This window comes from Temnothorax nylanderi, unplaced genomic scaffold, assembly GCF_030848795.1.
Source record: "Temnothorax nylanderi isolate EJ_2023f unplaced genomic scaffold, tnyl_v1.0 TNYL_tig0002_pilon, whole genome shotgun sequence".
NCBI lineage: Eukaryota > Metazoa > Arthropoda > Insecta > Hymenoptera > Formicidae > Temnothorax > Temnothorax nylanderi.
In genome coordinates, this window is record NW_027249064.1 from 2,822,270 (window position 1) to 2,844,609 (window position 22,340).

At 34.3% G+C, this 22,340-nt stretch overlaps 3 protein-coding genes across 16 annotated transcripts in view; 1 reads left to right on the forward strand and 2 right to left on the reverse strand.

The window, feature by feature from the left end:
- Positions 1–153: 153 nt before the first annotated feature.
- On the reverse strand, positions 154–6,997 carry LOC139769281 (uncharacterized). 6 transcript variants are annotated; one of them, XM_071700209.1, is made up of 9 exons: positions 6,560–6,997; positions 6,254–6,381; positions 5,966–6,114; positions 4,930–5,059; positions 4,651–4,777; positions 3,888–3,995; positions 3,257–3,297; positions 2,105–2,261; positions 154–1,926 (listed from the first exon to the last, which is right to left on the reverse strand). In XM_071700209.1, the coding sequence occupies exons 2-9, from the start codon at positions 6,259–6,261 to the stop codon at positions 1,741–1,743; spliced, it is 906 nt and encodes a 301-aa protein (XP_071556310.1). In that variant the 5' UTR covers positions 6,262–6,381; positions 6,560–6,997; the 3' UTR covers positions 154–1,740. The 6 variants fall into 6 exon arrangements, with proteins under 6 accessions (XP_071556310.1, XP_071556317.1, XP_071556301.1 ...); XM_071700216.1 differs by having other exon boundaries at positions 4,651–4,747; positions 6,245–6,381; positions 6,560–6,996; XM_071700200.1 differs by having other exon boundaries at positions 6,245–6,381; positions 6,560–6,996.
- Positions 6,998–7,768: 771 nt separating this feature from the next.
- LOC139769255 (uncharacterized) lies at positions 7,769–11,191 on the reverse strand. Of its 6 annotated transcripts, none has more exons than XM_071700186.1 (4): positions 10,847–11,191; positions 10,390–10,492; positions 9,905–10,245; positions 7,769–9,423 (listed from the first exon to the last, which is right to left on the reverse strand). In XM_071700186.1, exons 2-4 carry the CDS (start codon positions 10,391–10,393, stop codon positions 8,809–8,811), a joined length of 960 nt encoding a protein of 319 aa, XP_071556287.1. In that variant the 5' UTR covers positions 10,394–10,492; positions 10,847–11,191; the 3' UTR covers positions 7,769–8,808. The 6 variants fall into 6 exon arrangements, with proteins under 6 accessions (XP_071556287.1, XP_071556252.1, XP_071556280.1 ...); XM_071700151.1 differs by having other exon boundaries at positions 9,905–10,287; XM_071700179.1 differs by having other exon boundaries at positions 10,390–10,559.
- Positions 11,192–15,836: 4,645 nt separating this feature from the next.
- The window catches only part of Mctp (multiple C2 domain and transmembrane region protein), a 31,224-nt gene continuing 24,720 nt past the window's right edge, over positions 15,837–22,340 (forward strand). For 2 of the 4 annotated variants that reach the window (XM_071700300.1, XM_071700316.1), the window contains exons 1-2: positions 15,837–15,993; positions 21,661–21,914. In XM_071700300.1, coding sequence (XP_071556401.1) covers positions 21,857–21,914 — 58 coding nt within the window. In that variant the 5' untranslated portion in view covers positions 15,837–15,993; positions 21,661–21,856. Of the gene's footprint in view, positions 16,044–21,636; positions 21,915–22,340 lie in introns of all 4 variants that reach the window. The other 2 variants (XM_071700310.1, XM_071700308.1) reach the window with 2 other exon arrangements.

Sequence of the window (22,340 nt, forward strand, 5' to 3'; positions counted from 1 at the left end):
AAAGAAATCATTCACGCAGAATGATTATATCAATGAGCATAGAGAAAAGCAAATGCAAGAAACTTTTCTTCAAACGAACTTCTATAAGACGTCTAGTTGTCTTTAATATGTCGAAAGGAATGAGGACTGGAATACAGTAAATCATGGAACGGCTGACAATAAAAGTCTTTCTTCAAACAATTTTACACATTGTTACATCATCCCGCGTAGTACACAAGTTTGTCGCGGGGAGGTCTTCTAATCAAATGCATCGATTAATCGCTACAATCATCTGCGTGTCTATATATACAGAATTTTGTACGGTTCGCGTATAATAATAATATTAATAGTAATAAAATAATAAAATGATTCATAATATTACATTATCGTGTATTGCAAGTATAAAACTTACATAGAACGTCCATTCTTACATTATTACAATAGAAAACGGATTAAGTCGCTTACGTCATAATCAGCACTTTCACGTGGTTTCAATGTATCTGCTCGATTGGAAACACAGTGAAACAAAAAAAAAACGGCAATTAATCGGCAATAGAGATAGCAAATATATCGACAATAAACGTGCGGTCTGTGCCTGCGACCAAAGCTCTGCGAGTGTGAGGACAGATTTAATTGTCACAATAATATCTTTACAAGGTGGAGGATTGCTATTGCTTTTTACAAAATGTAACTCGCGTTGCAGCTTGCAAAAACGTATATTTATACTTTCCACTGCTAACACTGTGATTAGAGAATTATCTGTTTATTTATAATGACTCAATTTGCGATACGCACTAAAGTTAGATTTACTTACTACTTAGGTATGTCTTCCTTATTGCTTAGGATGATCCATAAATCATGCATCAGAGGAATACAGAAAATTAATTATCACGAATGCAATGTGAAATATCCTTTTAGTTTTATTAAACTGAATATCTAAACTCTTATCACTATCAATCTAAGTTTCTTTCGTTACGAGCTAATTCGTTTATATATTTTAGTAAATTCTCAGCCTTTCATTAAAAAAAAAAAAAGTAAGAATTAACATAATGCGTGATTTTCAGTTTACCTTAGCTTCATAGCCACCGATAGGAAAAAAAGAAAAAGCAAGATAAAAAGATGTACCATTTTCCTTTTAACCCTTATCCTTTGAAAATTAATATAAATCTCGCAGATTTTTGCATAAAAACAGCTTTCCAAAAAAAAAACTTGGGAGAAAAAGGATTAACTCATCCTTCACACTGTATCATATTGAGTAAGAGAAAGCACACAATATATCACAAAAGTAATCAAGATATTTAGTGCAAGGTACAATTTTTACCTTAATAATTTGAATTTAATAATTGTCCGAAAATCCAAATGTAAAAAAAAATATTCTATTGGTTTAACACTCAATAGAGAAATCATTGATCATTCTTCGATCATTTTGCATTCTATATTACATAAAAATATATGTATATATATCACAATATCAACAATGATAAAATAGTTAACGCAATACCGGATTTTCAGTCGTTTAGCCTGCGGCTGTCACATTTATCTCCCAACAATCGAAATTTGGGGTACAATGCAAAAATTTGATTTCCGTAGGACGAGTGAATCGTATTCTGTTTTTTTTTTTGCAAATACGAAAAGAATAATATACATAGTAATAATTAAGAGATCAACGCGGTGCGCGACTTATGGCTCATCCTGCAGCTCGGCGATTATTGTAAGGAGCAAAGAGCCCAAGAAGGCGTGATCTTTATTACATGAAGAGGATTAGTTGCTGGCTAACGCCGCCATCGCGCGAATCAACGTGGCATTTTCCTCGCGAAGTCGGTCTCGTTCCAGGGTCAACTCGTGCTGTTGCTTTAAAAGGCGAGCCTCGAGCGCCATTATTTTATGGTCCCGATCTTCCAGAAGGGATAGCAGCCTCCTGTTTTCCTCTTGCGCTCGTTCGATCAGCTATAAACCGCATTATATTTGATTATCATTGTCAAGTTGTACCATTACTTAATACCAATAGAAAATAGATTCGTTTTCTATTGTAATAAAATTTCAGAGTCTTTCTTTCGTTAAAAATTAACTCAATTTTAGACTACGCATGATTGAGCATATTTTGTCTAATTTATTAATGACTCACTTCGTGCGGGTTGTCGCCCGTTGGCGTCGGCAATCTTGGTCTGACAGTCGCATTGACAGACGTCTGCGGCTCGTGATTGCCGTGGTCCGATTGATTAATGCTGTCGGATTGATTGAGAGAATCGAACTCTTCGTCGTCGGCCTCCAAATCAGAGTGACTAAAACGCAGACGTCAACGATCGCATGTAAATCACGTTTCGCTTATCGCACAGATATTGATTATTGGTTTCCATTAGTATTATGTATATTATGCCATTTATAAATCGCATTAGGCACGACCATCGATGCAGGTACAAAGAATATTGCACAAATGTAATCACTACTATTTCAATTGCGGTATAAATATATGTTGTTAATAAAAAATCTTACTGCGTTGGTATACTAAACCAAAAGGTAGATTTTACAAGCAAGAAGCATTACTTCTGAAGGAAGACAGTAATTATTAAAGGGAGATGAAAATCTCATGAATTTTTTCGTGACTTAATAATCTGCTCTTCGTTTTACAGTCATTACATCATATTTTTCAAAATTTTATTATTTTTAATTTATGATATTGATATAAGGAAACACGAGTAATTATTCTTTAATTATTGTATTGTAATAATAAAAATAATATGGCAGATTAAACAAATTTTTTATTAATCAGAGAAAATATTAGGCTAATTATACTAAATTTTTTTGTTTTAAACGCACTCAGGCTCAACTATTTCGCATATTATATCCTTTGTATTGCAACAAGTCTTTCATATTCGAATTTCATTGTTATTAATTACTTCATAATGTGACCGTTACATTTTATGTTATCGTTAATATTTGGAGTGTTAGCAGTTATTTGGGAATGTACGTAGGTTTCGGAAAACGTAATAGATTAAGTAATTTGTTAATCGATAATCAAGAGAGAGATTTTACTAGCTCTATCGTACTTCGTACAGGTCGTGCCTAATCGTAGTTCCTCCGATATGATGTAACGCACTTACCAACTGTGCCTTACTATACATGACCTGTATGAAGTACGGTAGTGCCTAGAAAGCAGTTGTGATTCGTTAAAAAAGACGGTCAAAGATAGCTACTGGCTCCATGACAAAAAAATGCTTGTCTCCCATTATCCTTATTTCCCACTATCATTAATTACATGTGAATGTGGGTGAGATACCTTTTGTTTCGCCTTTGTGTGTATATTCTGGCGTTCCGCTCCTGCAAAATGCAAATTTATAAGTAACTGTTTAAAAAAATCAACTTTGCGATAACAAGAGTTCTAAGCTTGCTACTATTTTAAAATTTCTCTTTGCTTATCATGCATCATTATGTATATCCTTAGTTTTAAGAAAGAGCCATTAATTAAACGTTCGAAGGCATGTTTAATAGTTTGGATTTCATTGAAACTTCGTGTAATTTTGATCGCAATAATAAATAATAAATTAAAATTACTTCAATTAAAAGATAGAAAAGCAGTTAATGATTATTTTCTAGATTTTTTTTGTAGCCGATGATATACAAAATGAATAATTATAATTTCTGTTCTGATAACAAATTCCGACTGTATCATATGTATGTTCGTAATTATGCATCATATGTATGTGGGTATATGCATAGAAGAGAATATAAAATATAAAATATAAAACTTAAATCTCTCTTTCTCTCAACTTTCGAGACTACTATAAAGAAATGTACAGCATAAGCTGCGTGTAAACTAATTTCGGTCTTCTTATACAAATCTTTTCCAGCGTACGCATTTGTCGGAACATTCTGCATAAAAATTAAAAAGTGGAATTGACTGCACTTACTTCTATCAATTCGTGATCAAGAAATTCATTGTGATGCGTGTTGTGCTTAGTTTCAAGGCAAGTGCCACTAAGCTCTTCCTCGTCTTCCCCCGTACTACCTCCAGTGCTCTGAGAAATTACGCATTTTACCAAATGTCCGAGACATTTTTAAAACACTTAAACATTCAAGAATAAAGTGAGCTATATCCCACAAGTAAAGTTGCCAAGCTTAGCATTATAATTCATGAAAAATTTTATCGTATTAATTTAAATTAATTTTTATGATTGTAACTATCAAAATACTCGAACAATTGTGATGTTGAGATTTCTATTTTAAGATCTTCTTTCTGTTCACATGAAATTAATTTCTCCTTATCAAAAGCTTTGTGGCAAAAAAAGAAAGAGTAGCAATCCATTTTACTCAATTTTAATTGTCGATTACTTTAGCTAAAATGCTAAAGATCTAGAATTTGAAAGATTCAAGATAGAAAACGCAGAATTGTGTGTGTATGTGTGTGTAAAAATCTAGGAATAAAAAAAAAAAGATTTCAAAACTTCAAAAACCTAAAAACGCAAGATTGTAAGATGCATGGTTTCAACAACGCGTATGTCCAGAAAGTCAATAATTCGCAAATCCGCAGTTTTATATATATATAAATTCAATGATTTTGAAGACCGAATATTTTTTTTTAAATTCTAGAAGTCGCATTATTATACTATAATTCCCGTTATAATTTAATTCGAACGGTTACTTATGGGTTGATTGACGGTAACAATGGCGAACCTCTGTCGACGGTAAATGCACGACCCCTGTGCTACGGCGTTTTTCTCGCAGTTTCCGTCGATCGCGTTGCTGCTTTCCCTTGTTTATATGCGTTGGCCTGTGCAAACAGGATACGACACTAAAGACACTAGAACCAGAATCCAGAAAGTATATTAGGCAATTACGTAAAGTTCCGTGCATCAAAGATGCTGTTGGCTAATGGACACTCCAAGCGCGACAATAAGTTTCTCTATGGTTTTCTATCAGCTTCGTAAGCGCATGCGGTCGCGATTTACATACCGGCCGGTCACGCGCTTATCCTGCTTCCTTATTATCGGCTTGCTCTGCGGGTTTTCGTGCTCGGCCGGAAGCACGGGGTTGGAGCTTGTGTCATAAACGCCTTGCGATTCCTCCACATCGGTTGTATTCTCTGTAAATGAAAGGCATCGGAGGCAATTAGGTTGATAAGATTATACCATTAACTTCTGATCACACATGAATTCTCTTTTTAATTCATATCATTATTAGGTGCTAGATCATATTACTGATATACGCGTAAAATAATATATTTCTATTTATTACATTAATATTTTTAAACAATTTTTTAAATTTCTTAATGCACCTAATATTGTCTTTTATATTACTAACACAAAAACCTCACAAACCTGAAAATCCTGATTTTGATGAAACTTTATACACACATGTAGGGAGAGAGGAGGAAATAGACGAATTTATAAATTTTTAGTTGTGGCCCAAAAACGATTCCAAGAGGTGAAACTAACCCTTATCTACTTACCTCCCCTACATGTGTGTAAAGTTTCATCAATTTTCGGGTTCGCGAGGTTTCCTTGAGAAATACGCAAACACAGACATTAAGAACAGATATTTGTAATATCTGATTTTTGAATACGTAATTTAAAGTTTTCAAAAATTATATCATATTTTATAAAAATGTTTATTAGCTTTAAATTCATTTATTGTTTATCATCTTTATTTGTAGAAGCTTCAGGATAAACGTTCAAAAAAATCATGTTTTCTCGACTGCAAACATCTTTTGCAATAATTCTTTGTACAAAAAGCCTTTAAATTTACAAAGTTCTCGCTCTAAGGCCCAGTTTCATCAATGTCGATTAACTGCAACCTTCGATTAAACTCGTTCTTTGTCTCTTTCTAAGGGAAACAGTTAGAAAGAGACGAAGAGTGAGTTTAATCAAAGGTTACATTTGGCCCTAATTCGTTATCCTCTGTCTGCTTCAGGTTCAAGCTTAAACGAGCGAAGGCTGACAATCCAAGAATCTCAAGTTGCACACTCGCAAACACTTTTGCAACCACGTACTTTGAAAGCTTATGGAAGACGCATCTCCCGTCCTCGCCGGGACCACTCTGGTCCTAGCGGTTCTAATCCTGGGTCTCCTGGACGTCAACTCGAAGTCGTTGTCGAAGTCCTCCTGGCTGACGGAGCTGGACGCCATGCCGGTGATATCGCTGCAACGCAAAACAACTCGGCTTGTGATACACGTTCATCACGCGCGCTCACGGGAGCGGTAAAAAGCAGTGCGTGTCGTGCAAAGAGAAAGAGAGAGAGAGAGAGAGAACAAAAAAAATGGGTCCTTACAAAAAATACCTGGACATCTGAACAAAGGGTAGGTTGTGACGTGCGATACCTGCGCGGGGGTTGATACCGTCCTCGTGCAGGTGGTCCGTGGATGCTTTAATAGCGCTCGATCTATGCTACTGTCTCGCAGGACTCGTCTGAGAAAAAGGGAGAGGAAGAGAAGTCGAGAGGAGAGCTTTGGAAAAAAAAAATCAAGATCGCGAAAGAATGAAAGAACAAAAAAAAAACGAACGAAGAGACGTGAAGAAAGACGCGCGACGTGCGCAGGTAGGTAGGCGAAACCCGCAATCGGGAACGAGATAATCGAGGGATCACCTGAGATGGCCCTCGGCTGCCGATCCGGTGACTCACGGGCGACTCCGAATGTGGGATTGACAGCTGTCAGCCGACGTGAACGACGACCATAAACATCGGTCGGGACGGGCGCATAGCTGAAGCGTAGCCGCGAGATCGGCGTGTATCGATCGTCGTGTTCGCGCGCGGCAGGCGGATCGGAATGGATCGTGGAAGCCGCCTTGGCAACAGCCGCGGCACCGTCCTCGTCGGCGCTGCGGGTACGCCGTCCGTTCGTGGGGAATCCGCGGAATCGCCACACGGGACTCGCTGCTGATCGCCAATCGCCAGTAACCGCTAGCAGTGCTGGCTCTCTTCGCTCGTTGTTCACTGTTGTTCACTCACTTGACTCACTGCGCTGGGCCGCCCCCACCTCTGGCGTGAGCACGATGCGTAGTACGTACCGTACGTACGTCAGGTGACAGACGGCTGGGAGACTGGGAAGTGGAAACTGCGTTCGGAAAGCGCAGCGAATCGTGGCCAATCGTGGCGGCCATAGACATTAGGTGAATCGAGAGCGGGCGCGAGGACTGAAGAGAAACGTAGAGCGAGAAGGAGATATCTGGGCTTATATCTTATTTCTATAATGAGAGAAAGACAAAAAGACCTCCAAGATTCTCTCTTCTCGTTTAACTAAAAAACGAATGATTTTTTTTTTTTAATAAATGGTCACCTAATTTTTACACCCCAATTAAAAATTATTGTTATTAATTACATATTGCATATATTTTTATTTTATAATTTATTAGTATTTAAGGACAGTATGTATACAGATTTATTCGACGTTTTCTGAAGAGAAAACAAAAAAATTTTTTTTTAAACACGAAAGAAGTGCATTAAAATTATTGTTAAGTGAGCTTTATTTTTTTCGATACTGGGGTAAATCACCCCAGCGTCCGTTCCTGGGTTAATGTGTTCTCGCCAGCAAGCATTGTTGCTGTGGAGCTCGTTTGGTCTATTCACGCCACCGTCTATAGTTTGAACGATCGACCGCTTACGAGGCGCAAAATGATCAATGAACGACTGCGTTCAGAAAACACATCGCGCGGCCGTGCCATTTTACTCACAACTTCGTAACTTAAAATGGTTGTATCGATGAAGCTAATACGATATATATTTGTACATTTTTTAAAAAATGGATATCATAATTTGGAGTTTTGTATACGGTCTCGTTAACAAATACTGATTAAATGGTTTTCTTTCGTAAATTTATTTATTTCAAAGAACTCTTTCATCGTTTATACATTTGATATAACATATAAAATTTACGAAAGTTGCTTATTTATATATTATAATGAAAAATTAACAACATACGGGATAACATTAAAATTACAGATAATTGTTGTAGACGCAAAGTTATTTAAAAAAAGAAAACTATTGAATATCTCTTTAGTTGTAGAAACAAAATATTAAAAATAGATCTATTTTAGCGTGCAAGGTAGCCTACTAATAATGTTTACATTATATTATTTAATACAGAAGATGGTTTTTCATATAATTAATTATCTAAACATAATGTGCCCTCTTATAAACTTTTTTCAAACAATGAAATGTAAGCTGTATAGATTAAATTTTCTACATAAAGTATAATAAGCCTTAAAGTATGTAGACCATTACAAAAATTCATCTTTTTCTATATCTAACTCTTACAAAAGAAAAAAAAAACAAATAAACTTCTTAATCGATAATATAACATTTGTAGAAATAGATAACGTAGAAATAGATAACCTTCAACATAATCTTAAAAAACAAAAAATCTTGCGTACATAAAAGAATATATTACTGAAACAGTATTTCACTTCTACATCACGATATGTCAGATGTTCTATAGCGCGCGACTTTATTTCAAACAAATTCTCCGGTAAATTTAAATTCAATTTTTATATAATGAGAATGTCGAATGAGCAGGAGGCATTAATAATTTCCAAGATGACTGTAAATGATTTTAAAAAATATTTTTTTTCTATATTTCGACTTCACGGAATAGACAACAAAATCATGTTCCTTAATTTTGAACAGTATTTACTTTGATACCATTTTAATTTTAGACTCCAGTCTTGCGAAAATATTTAATACTGAAAATTAGAATTTGATTTTTAGTTAGGAAGAACTTCCCAATAGATCAGAGCACTTGTTAAGCTCCAAGATGGATAGAGTTTAGAGCTTGTCTGCCGTTATCCTTTAAAATCTCCAAAGGAGTACCTGTACCGCATGTTGTGTTTGTTCATCATTCATTTCGTTAAACACTTTTCTTCGAAGTGATTTGGCTTATTACATCGGGAGCATACACGACCTTGTGCCGGACACATAGATATAGCGTGGTCCTTACCACATCTAAGGCAATTCTTTACAACAGGGACTTGACACAACCACGAGAAATGGTTCACCTTGCCGCAATTTGTGCACAATTCGCCGAAAGCGAGGCAACGTGACTGAACGTGATGCGTTCCGCACCTGGTGCAGTCAGACACGTATTTCACCTTACAATTATCCGTGAAATGATTGTATCCTTTACAGTTGTTACATCGCGCCCCGTGAGCTGGACAACGATTTCTGCTGTGACAAGTACCACAGCGAGAGCATTTCATTTCGTCGAAGTGCGAATTAAAAAGGTGCTGCCTTTGTACGTTCTCGCGATTCTTTTGCAACGTAAGCTCCTCGCACTGTTTCCAAAAATGCGTAATTCGATGAAGGTCCATCGATTGTAAATACCGTACTAGATTCTCTCCCTTGGACTGCACAAGAAGCATAGCTTTCCCCGTGAAATTGTAATTTTTAATATCCTCTATAATTTTCTCCTTCACAATGCCCACGGGATCACCGTGATTGCTTGCAATAGCAACAAACTATAAGAGAAAAATGTTTATGTGAATTCACATTAATGTGAATTAAACGAGATGAAGGGAACAGTCGAGAAAAGGAAGATAATTTTTTTTACACTTTATATACTCGATATGTACAAAAAATTATCATTTTCTTTGTTCTTAAATTTTTCCATTAATATACAGTCAATATCTTTATTATAAATTTATAAGGAATTTATAAATTATTTATGGATTATAAGGTGATTGAAAACCATGAAGTTTTAGCAAATTCAAAATTTCAAAGATGTAAATAGGAAAGGAAACATTATTTTTCAGTTTATTGACATTTTTATAGCAATTTTATAACTAAATTTAGTACAAAATATATACAAAAAATTAATAATGCTGAAACTATTGTATTCATTCTAACATTATATTATAATCGTATTTTAACAATATTTTAACAATATGCATTGTAAAAAGTGATTTTAACGTACAATGTTACAATATTATTTCAGCTTACCATTAAGTTATCAACATATTTGTCGATATTCTCACTATTCTGCTTTTTTTCAAGCCCAAAAATGAAGTGTATATCTAGCTCACGTAATACTGTTGCCAGATCTTTTGTCTGATGAGCATTTTGAGACTGATTCTTATATGCCTCTCCAAGCGGCCCAACCAACATTAACAGTATAACTGTCCATTGATTCTTGTATAATTCTTTGGCATCTTCTTTCTGCAGAAAAGATAAAAATTTCTGTTTCCACGCGCACCAATTTCTACCGACGCTGTTCCCTGTGGCACTTAACGGTGGGAAATTATGCATTTTGTTAAATATATCCAGTGCTCGAATTCCATTGTCTGCTATAAAAATAATAATGTATGACATTATTCCATCGTCTGCTATAAAAATAATAATGTCTAACATTATTCCATTGTCTGCTATAAAAATAATGTAATGTGTGACATATAGATATCGTCATATTATTAGAATGCATTACTTACCCATATTTAATTCCTTTTTTATTTTTATTTTGTTTGTTGGTATATATGTATTTTCTTTACTTATGTGACTCTTATTTTTCTTTTTACATTTATTATATTATACCTTGTAAAGATAGAAAAAAAATGTAGTTATTGTATAACAGCAGCAATGGTCAATTGTAATCAGGTATCTAAGATTAGACAAGAGAAATTTTCTGTTGTAAGAAAAAGAGAAAATACGTAAATAGAATTAAGTTTCAAAATAAAATCAAATATAATTTTAACATTTGTGTATATATATAATTGTAATAAGGTAGCTTGTCTCTCGTTGCTATTTAAAAATACACACTGCAGATAATTCCGTAATTATACATAAAGAAATGAAGAGAGCAGAGACTAATTCTATTTAAAGACTCAAATGCGATTAATATCTATTTTCTTTTATTGTTTGCACTAATTATAAGAAATGTATACTTACGAAAATTAGAATGTGATAAGTTCAGGCTACTCAAATTTCTGCACTCGGGAACTCCCCGGAAAAGAATCGCCACGTCACATTTTGCGTTCAACATTAAACGCGTATTACACTAATCGTACTTTACTATCGCACTTTGCACGTTAATATCAGAAGAGACGTAGCACTATAATGACAGCTGTTCTTTACTTTTAAATAAACCGATAAAATCAGTAGATACTTTACGATAGCTTCTTCGCGTTTTACATTAGCTTTCACGTTCTCTCCATGTCAGAGAGCAGTGAGCACAGGGACATAACAAAAGAACGTAGCTGCTCTTAGCCGTGCTGCATTTCAAGCAGCGTTGCCAAGTTGATCAAAACAAGCATTTGTCAGATAGATCAGTCAAATCTCTAGTCTACACTTTTAGACATTTGGATATAAAAAAAATTAACATTGACACAGAATGTATATTTTGCAATATCACGTATAGCGCACGCATGTTTCTAGCATATAGAGTCCTCTTTACATAATTTTAAAATACTTTATCCTCATGATATTATCTCAATTTGATCTACAATTATTACAATTTGTTGCAAATATTAAAAAATATTTATGTAATACACATGAATAATATATCGCATGTTTGATTAATAATAGTAACTTGATTAGAAATCTGTTTCTGAACAAATCATCAGTTTTTCTATTTACATACATAAAAGACAGTTTAAAATTACTGTTTTTTTTAAATTGAAGTCTTTTTCTTCTAATAATTCCTTTTCTGGAAAATTCAGCTCCAGAATAAAATAAATGAAAAAATCATATATCAATCAATTAATGTTAAGTAGATATTTTTAAAAATTTATAAATAAAATTTTTATATTAATTGCAAAGACAACTGTTTTAAATTGAATAGATTAATAAATAATAACTTTTTTCGACGTTTTTGTAAAAGAAAAAATTGAAAAAAATATCGCATTCTATTTTTTCTTACAGCAGTCCATACTGATTCATGTTATGATCTCTCTGACACATGAGACGATAAGATTAAAACTAATCGTATACGTTACTGAATATCAAGCAAGAATGACAAATACTTAAAGTTCTTTTAAAGTGTCGTTATACCGTGTTTTAATATATTTATAAGGTATTTTTCAGGCATTAGGCATTTTCTTATGATTACAAATAGAAAAATGTAAGAAATTTTCAGTGTCAGAATTTGATAATCATAATCAGAAAATTTTCAAGACAGTTTTGACAAATATGAAAAAAATAAATACAATTGAATTAAACTACATAAAAGATGCGAAAATATTTTCATACGTTATCTCAGATGTAATTACGGCTTAATGAATTCGATATAATAGTTTTATGAAAAAAGGATTAAAAACATTAATCTGTTTTTTCGTCGTAAATCAATATAATCTCTTAAAAAACATTAACTTAATACTATACTAATTTTATAAAAATTGAAATTTTTTAATTGCAAAAGTTAATACAATAAACAGGCAGGTAAAATAATGCAATTGATTAAAATACAAATATTTCCTACACATTTTCATAAACTTGTCAATTATCTTGTTTATTGTAATGTAAAGAAAAATGCCACAAACGTGACGTGAAAAATGAAATCAATAGATTAGATTAGAATTAGAAGGATTTGATCAATAGAGAGGTAATTAGGTTGCCGCGGTGGAAAGAACGTTATACACATATCAGATATATATATCATTTCTTTAAATATACGCAACTTTTACCTATAAATGATTTTTAAACTTACAAATTGTTTTTTTAAACAATAAATAAATATTTATTTTTATGGTTATCGGAAAAATACAAACGGCAAGAAATATATATATTTTCGCGCAGTTGCAACATACATTTTTAAGTCGAAATAAAGTTTGAGCGGAATATTTATTTTTGTTATATAGAATTGAATGTTTTGCAATGTAAATTTTGTTGCGATGTAATTACTCAGGTGTTATAATATTATTCACGATTTTATCGTGGAAGCTGAAAAATGAATCTGCGAGGGATCGAGTTAGCTCGTAATCGTGGAAATACTGGAAATAGTCTCGCGACGAGGGCGTGGCTTGTGCGAGCAATTATTTTAATGTGTTCTTCATTAATTAAGACACGTTATCGTCGGCAGAGATATTACACTAAAGGACAGAACCATCACGAACTCCATGAGTAGTTCTCTAATTTAATTTAAAAAATTACCTTTCTAAAAAAAAGTAAAAAAGTCGCCAAGTACACGCGCTAATACGGAAAACTGTTACATATTGAAAGAAATCTGGTGTATAAAACTGTTTTGTTATATTCAATCAAAAATATAAAACAATTTGCATTGCAACATGAACGATGTTGATATATCCATAAAAAGAATGTTTAGTTAAGTGAATAATAATGTGTTATCACCCAGAAATAATATCGATTTCAAGATCTTAGAAATTTGTTACCTTTCAAATTTTTCAATATCAATTCGTTTATCTTACCAAATCGGGAATCCTCTTATCTCTATGTCTAATTATGTATATTCAGATAGACAATGTGCGAATGACAACTCGATCCGACAAGTAGAGGACGAGGACGTAATAACTCTTATTTCTAATTGACTATTTCAAATAATCATTATTGGTTATAAGCTTGTTTTTGAGAGTTTCCTCTCTTTCCACCCTAGGCCTAAAGCCTGTTTTTTCTCAGCAACCTCCTCGGATTTGACTCTGCCGGTTGGGATGCCGGAACTGTGAGCAATTTAATCCCCTAAGCTGGTTGCTAGTCATACTTAGGTAGCCGACATAAATCGGCGTGGAAGTAAGAAGCACTGAGGTACCTCATAGCGGTCGACGGCTATGGGGGTGGACCAACTGCTTAACACGTCTCTTTCCGAAAGACGGAGCCCAGTTTTTCCATCTAGGGTTACCTCTCTCCGCTAGATACGGGGGGGGGGCGGCATTTTTGCTGAGAAATTTTTCAGTGGCCTAGCGGGATTCGAACCCGGTTCTCCGGATTACGAATCTGGGCGCTCTACCCACTAGACCAGCCGTCACCCTTGTCTCTTATACGTTTCATGTATATGGTAGACAATGTGCAAGTATCAACTCGATCCGAAAACAAGAAGACAAGGACGTAACTCTTATTTCTAATTGGCTATTCTAAATGTTCGCTATTGGTTATAAGCATCCGACACAAAATTGTTTATTCTTAACGCCACGCGTTTTTCTCGCAATCTTAAAATTATTTAAGACCGCGTTACGTCTTAAAGATACATATTTTATTTATTTACACATCCTGAAAGTCGGCGAATGTTTTTGTTAGTCGATATTCTGATCTTATCTTCAGGGAGAGGTAATAAATAAGGTTTTATTCCTAATTCTCAATACCATATCTGCGTACCATCTCTTATTTTAGAGATAAAGCTTTAAATGTGTAAAGTCTTCTTACGCAAGAGAAAACCAGCATGTCCAATTACATTAAAATCCAACGAGAAACTAAAGACAAGAACATATAAAGGATCTTTTTAGGCACGCACGCAGAAAGTTTCAGACTGTAAATCCATCAATCTCTGATACATATGGATAATAAGAATGCCACCAATACTGATAGTTTGAAGATTTATAACTGAGGGAGTTATTCATTATTAAAGATTCAGGCACAATGTTTCAAAAAATTCTCCAGGTTAGCTACAGTAATATACAATAAAAAAATGGGATTCTATTTTAAATTCTGAAGTTAATCGTAACGTACGTAGCTTTTCAAAATCATTGCGAGATCAAGTAACTTCCATCAAATAATCAAGAGACAGTTAATAAATCAAGAGGCACGGCAGTGACTTGCGCCAAGTGCACGCGCAACAGTGTTGCGAATCGTGTATCTATACGCGAGTTGACGAGTTGAAAGATCCTTAGATTTATCAAATCACAATAATGGCTGAACCGATCAAGTTTTGAGTAGGTTCAATCGATTGCTTGGGTTTAAATTATGTAATTAAAGTGTTTTCATTTTTCATCTACACGTCTCTTCTACAAGCGGCGATATTACGATGCAAAGCCGGCAATGTAAATTTTTACATTAAGATACGCCATTATCATCGCCCTTCAGAAAATGTTGCCTTTTCACTTTTTCGACACAATGCGGTGCAAATGGTTTCTCGCTAACGAGAACTACTAACGATAGCCATGTCTCTTAATATTCGTATTTGACTTTGCAATATTATTTATAGTGCTGCTTTTATGTTTACAAGCTCGCGAACGTAATTTAGTTATTAAAATTGTATTATGACTACTAATTTTACATGATGCGCAAGCAAAGTTGCCGTGGCTCGTTATAAAATTACTTAATGTTAACTGCGTTTTACACCGTAGAATCATATGTCTTGTTGTCGGTTTTTAAATTTGTTGTTTATAAATTCTCACTGGCTGTTAAAGAACTAATTTTTTCTCATATAATCGAAATATCTATAATTGTCGACTTAAGTTTCTTAAATTTTAATTAAGTATTAAAAATAAATAATTTAAATGTAAATAATTTTAGAAAATACATTGCATTCTCTTAAATCCTTGTTCTCGAGAAACAGAAAGAAGCATTCTCTTGTTATATTATAATATAATAAAATAATTAATATTAATATATAGTTTCATTCTATATATTATTATTATAGTTGTATGATTTTTTAAAATTATAGAACGGGTCTTTTTATATATAAATATATAGTTTTATTCTCAAACATTTTTTTCTGCAATAAAATCCCTTGACGCTTCTCTACAAATCATATAGTTGCCATATTGCACGAGAGATGCGGCCCAGCTGCTACCCAAAAGTGAAACTCTTCATTAATGTCGTAGCCCATCCTTGTCACGGATTAGCCGCTATTTGCCACTTCAAACGATATCTCAATTTCCCGAAGTCACTGGGGCTCTCTCCTTTCGACCGGCCCTGGCCTCGCGGGTCGATAAAGCCTCTCACTCTCTCCCGCTTCCACATCGCGCATCCTCGACGAGGGACGAGGCGGACGAGGAACGGCCGAGTAGGACGGTAGGAAAACCGCCGAGAGTTCTGTCAGTGGCCTCTCGGACACGGAAGCATCGAAAGTGGAGAACGTCTGCGGCGAAACGTTCCTCCTCGCCTCGACGTCCCGAGGCTCTGCCGCGCGCACGGGAATCCGCACGGTAATTTGTTCGCCGGCGTTTAATGTGCGCGGAAAATTGCGACGATAGTGGTAACGCATCCTGTTCCAAGCCACGCTCGACGTACCGTCGACGTACCGTGATACGTACGTTCGTGTGCGTTCACGTGTCGACATCGCGAACACGTCCGAACTGAACTGTTCGATCGGTTCTTTTTCTCAATCGCGCCTCTCTTCCTCTGCGAGAAAGACGCAGTTATTCTCGTTTCGACTTATCGCGGACCTACCGGATGTACCGTTCCTCCCAGCATCCCCGAAAGACACCCGGGAAAACGTTCGGCGTGCGACACCCTTGTAGCATGGCATGACGGAACACGCGAGTTGTCATCTTTGCCAAAGTTAATGAGAGAATGGCGAGCAATATACATTCTTTATTCAGTAATGTTAGTCAATTTTCTTGTCCCCCTCGTCTTGGACTCTTTATCCTCTTCAGTACTCGACGCCTGACGATAGCCGAGTTAGTTTGATGAGCAAGGGTTCTTTGAAAAAATAACGTTTAACGGATAATGGGATGTGGACATCGACATTGCGCGTTGACGCGGTTCTCCTTACAAGCTTCTTTTACACAGCTTATTTTACACAAGAATATCTCAAGTTTCCCGCAATTTCTTTCATCTCCTTGATCAATCCTGTGTAGTCATCTTTTCTTTAATACTTAACCATTGGCGAGTTGGTATTGATGTCAGTTCACGTAAAATTTTCACAAAGAAAAAAGATATTGGAATATTCATTGTTCTAGAATTACAAGCAATTAAAAAGAAAAAAGTCCGTTTCTTTTTAAATATTAAGAAGTGGAAATAACCAAAGAAACCTTATTTTTAATTTAGACAGGCTGAATTTAATAGAATTAGCAAAAATTTAATTAAATGTCACCAATTTCCATAAGTCTTAAATCTGTCTTTGGGACCTATTAAAATATATAATTATTCATTAAAATATTTAAATAATATTAAATAAAATCCTTTTCTTCAAATTACTTTTTTTTTATATTAGAAGGAAATAAATTCTAGAAAAAAATTTATTTTAAACGCTTGTGTTTCAAAAGGTACTGATTGGTCGAAATTCTTGGTAAAAAATGTCGTGATCTAAGAGTTCGTGAATGAAAGCACGCTAAAAAACCTGCTATAAATAATTCCAAAAGATTTTCATACTTTGGCCGACGACTTGAGCGAGTCATTAAAAAGGAATTAATTGAGAATGTATCGCGTGACACTCCTCAGTGCAACTGCTGGCAAAATGCAATTTTATACAACTTCACCGTTTCCTCGGTCTGTATCACATGCTAGCGAACCATTTGGTCGCTTTTTGCCTCGCAGAAAAATAGTAATGGGCAGTAGATCAGGATGGGACCAATTGCCAGAAAATCCGTATTATGCTCACTACTGTTAAATACGGGTGTTTAATTCTCATGACATTGACTGCGATTCTCACAGCGACCGAACAAAGCTCAAACTCAGACGGCCGTATCTGGCGTTAAATGTGGAATATAAATGCGGGCTGTGTGTAAAGTCGAGTAGAACATATGCCCGCGAAAATGGAGTCATTCGTCTTTTCGTTAGCTCTTTGGTGATATCTCACGTGAAATATTTACAAAATTTAGTTCAATCTTTCATAAAGTGAAGTAAAATATTTTCATATGGTTTAATTTTATTTTCGTAGCAAAAATGATTGCAAGATAATAATGAATATTAATGTAGAAATAGTGGAACAGATGTGTCATCTTTTTTATACATATGGTCTTTGTTATTCATATAGTATGATATGGGCAATACTAAAATCTCGAATATACATTCTATACCAAAGTCACGAGATTACGCACCAATGCTTAAAGATTAAAATAGAAAGAAGTGTGTGTAGGTGTGTAATTAGTTCTGATTAATATATCACCGTCTATTTCTTTTAATTTCGAAGTCTAAGCTTTTACACGCGCATGTCCCCGTTTATATTGCCGGTCGCTTTAGCTATCATTAACAAGGAGCAATAATTAACATAAAAAGTTCAAAGATGCAAAGGTTTGCAGAAGTTTTTCAATCAGACGCGCTATCGATCCCGGCCGCTCCAAGATTCTTTCGCGCGTCTCAGCTTGCACTCGTTCACCTCGTAAGGGAACTTATTAAATCCATAACGGACAAACGAGTGAAAAGTTGAATCTGAAATAAAAATATTGCACACCGGACGAACGTGAATATCATTGCACTGATTGTGAGACGAAACTGATAGCGTTGAAACGAGGTTGTGGGTTTATCGTCTGCGTAAAGTCCGCCCCAAGTTTCCGCGAGTAATTACGCCGCTGAAATAACTTGTTCCAGAGTACTTGCAACGAAGATGATCTAAGAAATTAGAATTACAGAGCTTATTTAGGAAATGACGGTCGAAATCGCGGCAAAACCGAGGAAGAATCTGGTCGCTGGGGCGCGAAAACACGTCGAAAGTGTAAAATAATTTTGTTTTCGTGGGAGACATTGTTTTTTCGAGAAAATTGATTTTGAGGAGACTCGAAAGTTAATAATACCTTCTATCTTTTTAAAAAATCTCCAATAATCTTATGCAATACATTGTGTTGCACTGATGGATAATATGAAAAATAAAAACAGAATAAACCATTGTTCTCTCTGAACAAAAAATTGTTTCATCATATATTGTTGAAAAAGAATCTGAGAAGGAGACATCTGAAAAGGAATTTATTTTATTTCGAACGAGACTAGACTGGCGAAAAATAGACTTATATGAATATTGAGAGAGAGGTTCCAGCCTTGAATTAAGAATGCATTTTTTGTAACCTAGCTTATGCACTTTGACGTTCAAAAGAGACCTTCTAAATGTAAAAAAAAAACGTGATATAAAGATCACTTGTCGATTTTATTTTTAGATAAATCTAGCCGTTACCGAAAATATTGCAAACTCATGAAATTATAATATGTTTTTTACCGAAACTTTATTCAGATGTATTTTTATTATTGAGCGGGGCTAAAATTATATGATCAGATTAGATGACACAAATGCAATTTATAGAAGCGACTGATGTTATCAAACTATTGAAATATACATTGATAAAGTTGGCGTTCGTATTTTCAATGTAGTTAGTTATTGATGAAGACTTTTAGAACTTGATCAAAAACAATTTCGTAATTGAGATTGATATAGAGAACAATTTAATCGAGACATACAAAAGGAAATACAACAAAAAATATTCACGCGAAATAGATTGGGTTTTAACTCAATTTCCGAATGGTTAAATTTATTCAATTGATTGCGTTTAAGTTTTCAAAAGTTTATCAAGTTTGAAGAAACTAAAGTACTGCTTTTCAGTAGTAATGCTTCAGTAGCACTGCACGATAAATTTATGTTTATTCAAATTTAGCAATTAATGGTACAAAAAGTGAGATATAATATACATATTTCTTTCTTTAAAATGTTGTATTTTACGACTCTATATCCTATAATTTAAATTGCAAATATTTATTTATAACTCTACAATGGGAGTTTAGTTTTCTGATTCGATTATAAATATCTCGAATATGTAGTAAAATACATTTTTTTTTACTTTATTATATACGCATCTGCGCATAAATTTAATTGCTCAGAGTTCTTACTCTGCATTATGAAATTAAGGAATTCTATATCGTATATAATGTATAAATAACATGCAATTACGCGTGGATAAGCGTAGTGAGTAATGCGTGCTGGCGATCAATGTAATTAAATCGGCGCGACAGTATGGCGTGTTTTCTATCGATGGTGTGTTGTATATCGATCGATGTGTTTCAGCTCTCTAACGAATTTTTATGGCTTTACGTCGCTACCTCTGGAAAATCCTCAGAATAATTTATAGTTGGTTTAGATAGAAACGGATTCACTTTACGATTCGTGATATTTCGAACAATGTGTTACGTTGCATTATTTAGAGTTTTACATTGACATTCGGGAGCAACGCATATAACACGTTCTAACTTTGCTAATTTAACTTTAAACGGATTACATTCGCGCGGGGAAGTTATAGAAGTGGCATAAATTTCTTCAAAGTGTACCGTGCTATCTTTCCTTCTTTATTTAGTAACATGAAGTTCATGACAAGTACATTGTAAGCAATGTAAGCTATCCAATCGCTTAACTAAGGCGGCGAGGTCAGCTTGACGCTACAAATGCTTCGAAGTATTTCTCTTCTCATTTCTTTCAATGAAGAAAGAAAGAGAAGAAGAACGCTTCAAAGCATTTGTAGCGTCAAGTTGACCGCAGCCTAAGTCGCGTACTACGAATTTCATAGGCAATTTATTTAATTAATTTGCAATCTTAATTTTAACAATACTCTTTTGATGAATCGGCAATTGTTTCTTCTTTAACGAAAACATCAAGATGTTTGTATTGTTCAAGTTTTAAGTGATCCAAAGGGAAAAGCTTTCTTTGTGAAACTCAATTTCTGAAGAATAAATACAACAAACTCCTATAGCTTGCAGTTAATTTCAAGTTGACTTTATTTTAATAGAATTTCCAACTCGTGGTTTGATTATGAAGAGATATTAATAGAAACTGGAAAGCGTCGTGCGATAAATGATGATTTACCTTGATATTTTCGCTAAGACAAAATTAATTGTTTTGGAAAATCTGTTGTTAAATATTAAAATTAACAGGAAGTTGTGAGCTAAGCTGCTCCTTTATTATGTTATCGCTTCTAACTTTGACGACAAATTTCCATGTTATACGTGGAATTTAGTATAGGTATAATATACACGTAGATATATATACAAGAGGGTGTATAATATCCTTCGTCATATTATCATTTGTTTAAAAGTTAGCCAAGTTTCCTCAAAATTTGGTCAAATGCGCTAATTGGATTCTACGGTGAATATATCGCCGACGTAATTGTCAATGTTTCGAGTTTAATAATAATCGCAAAATACCACTGCGTAAGCCGGAGACAAACAACATAGCAGTTTCCATTACAATTCTGGATTTAACAGTGACATATTTGGTTAATAACAGGCGACGCTCGTTTATGAATAACAATTTGGAGATAATTATGATTGGAAGTAATAAATGCACTATTGCATAAAACGCAATAAAAACAAAATTTAATCTTTTTATAATTACATTATAAAAAGATGTAATTATATAGGCGCAATTATATTTTTTATCTTTTGTTTAATAAAATATATTTTCTATACAGAATATTTTATATCTTATATATAAAATCGTTGAAGATTATATAAATTTAAAGAAGAGCATATGTTTAATTTTGCAATTTTCTAAATTTCTTTCCGCAAAAACTAAATTTTATATAAAACAATTTTATTCTACAATTTCCATTAACTTTTGTAGAATGAACTTTTTAGTTTTACCACTAGCTACGAAATACTTTGTATTTTGCCTAGTTAGTTATTCGTCCCTTTTAATGACCCTTTTAATTTAGCGCTCACACGCCATACTCGTAAAACAGGAAATGTCTTCTATTTTCTTGACATACAACAATATAACCACAATTAACATAGAGCTCTTTAATACCTAAATGGTGCCCTAAATTATGGGGCAACCGAAAGGGGAAAAGTCTCTTGGAAATCCGACTTTTAGCTTCGTATTGAAATACGCGCTATATAGCTATACAGCCGATCAATATTTACAAGAAGAAAAGGAAACACTGATTATGATGCTACAGAAGTCATTGACATCGCCGGGAGTCACGTGGACACTACGAAGTCGGAATATGTGCCGGTCAGTCGACGCTGTTGGGTCTCATTAATCCATCGGCGGAAACATGCTATCGGAATGCGGCGGGCTTGTGCACTTCAAGAAGAGACTAAAGCCTTGCAAGCAAAGGTCTCGAGAACTAATTCGCGTTTTTGGAGGATAAGATGAGCAAAAGTGTGGAGTTACTCGCTGGATCGGAGGACAGTGAGCCAACACCTACGAGTGAGTAATATTATAATATTACGATATGCATTGTGTGTTAAATGGACCTCGTTTTTTATAAGAATAATTAATTGACTGGAATAATAGCTGGGAAGGATATGGCAATCGTTCCGTTTTTTTTAAATCTACAACAAGAATTATTGGATCTTTCAAGTAATTTAAAAAATCTTTTAAAAATTAATAGCAAAATATAAAACAGAAAGCATTACACATTAAGTGCAATTAAGAACGATTTGCGATGTAATGTTCTAAGAGCATGATAAAAGTTGGACACGGCAAATTTCCCTACATTTTTATTTTTTCTATATAATTTGAATAATTTATTTAGCGATAGCCAAATATTTCTTACTTAATGTAATTCTAAGAACGTAATAAGAACTGGACATAAATTCCTCTATTTTTATTTCTTTTTACATATAATTGGAA